This window comes from Thunnus thynnus, chromosome 23 (genome assembly GCF_963924715.1).
Source record: "Thunnus thynnus chromosome 23, fThuThy2.1, whole genome shotgun sequence".
Lineage (NCBI taxonomy): Eukaryota > Metazoa > Chordata > Actinopteri > Scombriformes > Scombridae > Thunnus > Thunnus thynnus.
This window is the reverse complement of record NC_089539.1, coordinates 25,709,674-25,716,473: the sequence shown is the minus strand read 5'-3', so window position 1 is coordinate 25,716,473 and position 6,800 is coordinate 25,709,674. Positions and strand designations below refer to the sequence as shown.

Here is a 6,800-nt window from a genome sequence, read left to right as displayed (position 1 = left end):
CATCCATCCATCCATCCATGCATCCATGCATCCATCATCCATCCATGCATCCATCCATGCATCCATCCATCCATGCATCCATCCATCCATCCATCCATCCATGCATCCATCCATCCATCCATCCATCCATCATCCATCCATGCATCCATCATCCATCCATGCATCCATCCATCCATCCATCCATCCAACAGTCAAAATGATTTATTAATTTATGTTTGAACATTAAAAAGTACAATTTTTATAAAAGACATAAAGATTTTACCTCCATATACTCAACCATATACAAATTCACAGTGAGCAAACTCTTGTGCAGGGGAGGTAGGAAGCTAAAAATTGATACAAAGACGACAAAAATCCAAAATTCAAGACAAGATCAACAGAAATATTCAAATAAATATAATGGGATGGAAACTACAAAATCAAAAGAGGATGACGCAAATTATAAATTACAGAGTGTAAAGAAAAATGTGCTGAATACCTTCATTTCTTCTTTAAAATTGTATTAATTTAATCATTTATAATTGAATTTAATGGAATTTTAAGGGAGTCATTTACAGATAAATTAAGGATGTTTTTAATTGATCGTCTGCATTATATAAGGGCTTATTAACTGAACAAGTTCCATGAAATGCCTTCATCTCTCAGTGAGAGTGTATACCATATTAATCTTTAATTGATAATTAAATATTCAATTCTATATATTCTTCAAATATTTCAAATAAATGTGTAAATTAAGGGGAAAGTCATGCGCAAGGATTTTCAAACGAAAAGACAAACCAGAGATCTCTGGCTACGATACCAAACAGCTGGATTTTCTGTGTTTTCAGCAGTAAATTAAAGATGAATTAATGGTATTTTAAGGGATTCTTGTTTCATCACAACGCTCCGTGCACAAAGCAGCTCCATACACAAATAAATAAATGTTTTTCCCAGTTTTCTGTGAAAGAAGTCGACCTGAACTCCATCCAACAGCTTAGCAGTGAGCTGGCTGTAACAGCAGCACATTAATGAACATGAACTTACAGCTTCTAAACTGTCTGTTTTTTGTAGTTTCCTTAAAGATTTCTCGGTTTGGGAACGTTAGAAACGTTCTGGTCATTTTCGTCTCCTCTGGGAACACTTGGACTGAGGCTCCGGGCCTCATCAGGTGTTCTGGAGGCTGTTCTGAAGGTTCATCAGGTTTGTTAAGTGGTCACATAAACACCATAACGACAGCAGTTTCACGTGTAGACGAACTATAAGCTTCTGTCGTGTGTTTGTTAGTGTTTGAAGCTGTTTAGCGGCTCAGACTCTGCAACAGCAGCTTGTTAGTTTGTGGTCGGGCCGAGCAGGTATTGATTATCTCCTCTGGGTGCGTTGGATGGTCCAATTAGCAGCAGAGTGATGGCCTGCTGTCTGTGCTGCAGGAGCTGCAGCTCCTCTTCTCCTCCATGAGGCCAATTATGATCCAGCAGCAACTGTTTCAGGGTCGGAGGTGCTGTTTGAGGTTTAATTGGCGCGACTGAAGGCGCCCACGTTCCCACAGAAACTGTTGGACTTCAGTTTAAAAGTGTGTGAGACGTCAGGGATGGAAGTAACTATAATACACTGTAGAATATAACACAGATACAGTATTTGTCATTGATTGCTTTATATCAGATTTTTCATTAAATCTAGAAAACAGCTCAAAACCCCCAAATATTCCGTTTACAGCCTGTAACAGTTTGATGTTCAAGCTTTTTTGTTTGATAAATGATTTTGAGGTTGTTTCTAGGTGGAGTCTAGGGTTGTCCAGTTTGTTGCTATGGCATTACTAAATGGTTACTAGGTGGTTACTATGTAGTTTTTGGCAGTTTGTCAGTAACAGGTGGTACTAGGGTTGTTATTGGTTGCTATGGTGTTTCTGTGTAGTTGCTAGGGTGTTCTTTGTGGTTACTAAGGTTCTAATAGGGGGTTGGAAGAGCATTCCAAGTGGTTGCTATTGTTTAAAAAAATTTCTTCTTAATAACCATTAAACAATAGAGGCCGGAGCCGAAGTATCAAAATTTAACAGAATTTATTTTCTTGTACAAGAAGGAGAGTTTCACAATGCAACACACAGGGAAAAGGCTCCCAGTGCAGCGCTTACAACAGGGTTTTATTACTGTTCTTTTCTTAATCTATCAAATACAGACTTATAGATAACATCATGTCTGTTTTCAGTTCTCCTGTCCAGGAGCCATCCTGCCCAACTGACCCCTGGATGACCCGTCTCACTCTGTTTCCAACGAATTTTAATTTCTACATCTTCCTCTTTACAAATATAATACTGAACTTCCTTTAACCTTCGCTGATAAGTCTGCTGATGATGTTGCAGAGTTGCAGTACAAGACAGGAACAATTCATCATGATTTAGATAAAAAAGTAACACTCATACACAGTGCTATCATCATTTTTATAACAGCTATGGCAGCTGCAACTGTGTTATTGGTGGTTGCTACGTCTGCACAAGGTGGTTGCTATGGCATTTCTGTGTGGTTATGATGGGATTCAGGGTGGTTGCTAGGGTGCAAAATGGTGGTTGCTAGGGCGTTCCGCATGATTGCTGTTGTATTTATGAGTGGTTGCTATATGGCTGCCACACTGTTACCAGCGGTTACTAGGTAGATACAAGATGGTTGCTATGGAGTTTTAGGCAGTTGCAAGGGTGGTACCAGGTGGTTGCTATGGTGTTTATGTGGTTGCTAGGGTGTTCTATGTGGTTACAAGGGTTCTAATAAGTGGTCGCAACCGCTGCAAGTGGTTGCTATGGAAGCTACAACTGTGTTATTGATGGTTGCTAAAGCTGTACAAGGTCTGTTGCTAGGTCTGGTTGCCAGGTGGTTGCTATGGCATTTTTGAGTGGTTACTGGAGTGTTCCACATGGTTGGTGGTGTGTTTCTTCTTGGTTGTTATGGGGGTGCTACACTGTGACTGGCAGTTACTAGGTGGGTATGAGGTGGTTGCTATGGTGTTCTTGGTGGTTGCTAGGGCGATATGAAACATTAGTGTTAATTTAACTTTGACAATAATGAAACCTCATCATTCATCCCAGTAAAGCTGATTTGATTTTTGGATTAATTTCTTATGTAAAGTGAATTATGTCAGTTGCTCTTTGTTTATATTCAACAAAATGATTGAACAAACATTTATAATTAATCATTTTAATGTCGTCGTCATTTTCATATGATGAAGCATCTTAAACTTCAGTTTGACGCCATCTTCCATCTCCAGAGGAGTTTTATTGAACTGCTTATATTCACCAGAACACACGAGGTTGAGTTTGTTTCTTTCCTCATAAACTTCTGTAAAGCTCATTTAAAAAAAAAAAAAAAGTATATATTTTAAATGCTGCACACAATCCAAACAGCGCTGCTATGATCAAACCTCCACAGAGATCTGATGATTCAAAGAAAAATGGAGATCAGTGCTGGAACATCCTCTTAGTGACTGAACAGTGAAACAAACTGATGTGAGGATTTAAGGATTTACACAAAGCTGTTTATAGTTTGTCTTTTCAGGAGGGATTAAGTCATATTTTGGGAACAGTCGCACTCTTTCATGTTGTCTTTTTTCATCCTTAATCAGAAGGTTTTATCACATTAAAACTGCATCTTTTAACCGTTTTTGGATCAAAAGGAAACTAGACACCAGTTTTTCTGAATGTTTGGTGTCGAGTCAGAATGAAAACATTAAACTCAGTAAAGGCAGAACGCGAGAAAATAAAGAGTATATAATAAAGAAATGATGTTGTAGTAATGTGTGTGTGTGTGTGTGTGTGTGTGTGTGTGTGTCAGGTGACTCGTAACGTGATGCGGGCCAGCCTCCCTCTGCCTCCGGGTGACATCTACAACCTGACGGTGACGGCGTGCACCGAGCGCAGCAGCAACACCTCCATGCCGAACATCATCAAACTAGGTCAGCGCACACACACACACACACACAAACACACACACACACACACACAAACATCTGGCAAACAGCTGTTAATAAATAAATGTATCAAAGGTGAGCTCACCTGCAGGAGATCAAACCTCCCAAACATTCAAAGTCAACATAAGATTTATTATCAAACCAAACAAATTGATCCGAGACTGAAGTGGGAGGCGACGTGACATCACAGGTGATGATGTCACAGGTGATGATGTCACAGCATCGGGTGTTACAACTGAAGGATCTGATCACATGACCAGCAGTCCTTAATGTGACGTGAATGTGCAATGAAACAGTGAATATAGATCAAGGAACAAAGAGATGGAAAAATAATTCTGCTGATTTTCTATATTTGTCTTCATGTTTGGATCCAAACTGACATCAAACTGATCTACTAACAAGTGTTGATATATCATCTTATTCTCTAAACAAACTAACGTGACCAAACTCTTCATGATGAAGGAACATGTGACCAGTGCAGCGGCGTTTTTAATCAGATATATCAGCTTTGATACACACACGATACTCGTTAGATCAGTTCATCGTTGGTTTGAAGACTTGAAAACATGAAGACTGTCAAGTTATGTTCTTAGTTTCTGTGCAGCTTCCCTGCTTGAAAGGGATCGACGTCTCTACCCGGAGATCTTAGCTGGATCGCACTCGATGGCCAAACGGCTGCTTTTATTTTGGCGGGCTCAGCGATTCAGCTTGTCGTTGCATCAGGTGAAAAACCTGAATTTAGAAACCAAACAGAAAAGAAAATGTATAACAATATAAACACACTAAACGCTGACTCACTCTTGGCTCAATATCAGATCCTGAAATGCATTTTACTGCCTTTCAACATAAGTGTTAAATCAGCGCTTTAAGCAACCGTAATACTTCAAATGCATTTAACAAACATCCTCGTTTCCAGCGTTAACAGGTTCACAAATAGATTTTCAACTAACAAACACTAAACACTCTCTCTTTGGACACTAAAGAGTTAAATTATTCCCCGTGCTATTAAACTAGCATGAGTCCAGTTTAGCTCCGCAGCAGCAGCGGCGGCAGCGGCGGCGGCGGCGGCGGCGGCGGCAGCGGTCTCCGACAGGGAAACTCTCTCTGGTCACTTTAGAGTTCTGCATCTTACCGGCTGCCTCTCGTATCCCGCACAGTCTTTCTGTTCCTCACAACACCGTCCAGACCTTTGACAGCATCTTCTAGCTTTGTGTTTCTAACGTGTTACACTCGTAATGCTCCAGACGGCGCTCCGCAGAATGTTACTGTCCGTTCTGCTCTTGAATGTTCTGTTCGTCTGTGGATTTTATTCCATTATTTTCCTTATTTTGACAAAGACAAATCAGCAGAATGATCCTTTAAAGTGGAGCCTGTGACTCCTGATCCTCTAAAGACAAAGACGTCTCACTCTGTTGGAGTTTAAGGAACTACAGAAACACTCTGGTTTTACAGCGCCGTTACAGAGTGGAGCTTCTTCCCTCACAGAGGATCTTTGGTCCAGTACAGACACAGAAACGAACAGAAGAGTCTCATTTTGTCATTAAGTAACTCACAGAATTAATTAATGAGCTGCTCCTCAACATGTTTGTGTTTTTACTTTGATGCTGCACAGACTCACTCAGGCTGCGTTTTCTGATCTGAACGCAGCTTTAACGTCCGACAGGTGGAATAAACCTGCAGCTGAACGTCTCCTCTAAACTCTTCACAGGTCGACAGAAAACAACAAAGTAAAAATAATACTCTCCTCTCCCCACAGCTACGTGCAGCCGAGTTATTTTCACCCTGAAAGTGAATATGAAACTTAATTTTTTTCCACTTCCTCTTCTGAGCGTGCTCAAGTATTTTTATCCTGAGAGGAAGTGTCAGCGTGCGGCTTGGCTCGGCTCGGCTCGGCTCTGGTCCGACCTGGTTTTTCTTTCTCACCTGCGGGTTTGAGTTTCATACGAGCACAGATTGAAGGTTTTTTTGTTGTTTTGTTCACACAGAGCCGGCTCCTCCCAGGTCTCTGTACGCCGTGAACGCCACTCACTCGTCTGTGACTCTGCTGTGGAGCGAGGAGGGAGTGGTGGACTACTACCAGGTCCTCTGTAAGCCCAACAAAGCCAGCAAGGAGTTCAAGGTAAACCACTGCTAATATGATCATTATTATAATAAACTGTCTTTGTGCAGCAGCTTTCATACACATACAGAGTGATTCACATACATGTCATAGAAAACATTAAAGGCTCTTAATGAACACGAGAATGTAAACGAGCAACAAACAACGTTTGTTACAGTTCTGCTTTATAATCATTTGTCCTCCAGACGTCTCTGTGTTGACTGTTGGTACATTTATATAGTCAGTAACCTGATCCACAGTATTAAAGTAACATAACTGGATTACTGTCTGTTACTTCTGGATATCGACGTGCTTATGTGGGCTTGAACTAACCAATGACATCATGACATCCACCCGTCAATCAATCTTCAACTGTTATCAGCTCAGATTGGTTACGACGTGCTCGCTGTTTCAACGTTTAAATCACAGTATAGAAGTCAGACGCTCTGGAAGACGACAGAGCGGCGTAAACCGTAGAGGACATACATACCGTACGTGTGCTTTTATTCAGATGGATGCGTGTGAAACGTCTGAGTTTCCGCTGACTCATCACTCAGTGACACACAGTCGCCTCGGTGGAGAGCAGCTATATGTGTTAAAGCTGTCGTTATACTGTACTGTACTGTACACTACTGCTGTTTGAACTTATTTATGCCTGATCTCCCAACCTGCTAATAATTCCCATTTCTACTAAATGTCTCTGTAATCTGATTACTTCTTTTTTTTCTGTAACTTTAACAGAATACAGTCACTTTAATTAACGCTGTTCTGT

At 40.8% G+C, this 6,800-nt stretch overlaps 2 protein-coding genes across 7 annotated transcripts in view; both read left to right on the top strand.

Moving 5' to 3' along the window:
* LOC137175993 (NACHT, LRR and PYD domains-containing protein 12-like) overlaps positions 1-6,800 on the top strand; it is a 190,581-nt gene that overhangs the window by 86,954 nt on the left and 96,827 nt on the right. The gene's annotated exons all lie outside the window — the stretch shown is intronic.
* ptpro (protein tyrosine phosphatase receptor type O) overlaps positions 1-6,800 on the top strand; it is a 70,995-nt gene that overhangs the window by 36,438 nt on the left and 27,757 nt on the right. For all 6 annotated transcript variants that reach the window (XM_067581957.1, XM_067581955.1, XM_067581954.1 and 3 more), the window contains exons 12-13: positions 3,795-3,915; positions 5,916-6,049. In XM_067581957.1, the coding sequence (XP_067438058.1) occupies positions 3,795-3,915; positions 5,916-6,049 (255 nt within the window). The remainder of the gene's footprint in view (positions 1-3,794; positions 3,916-5,915; positions 6,050-6,800) is intronic.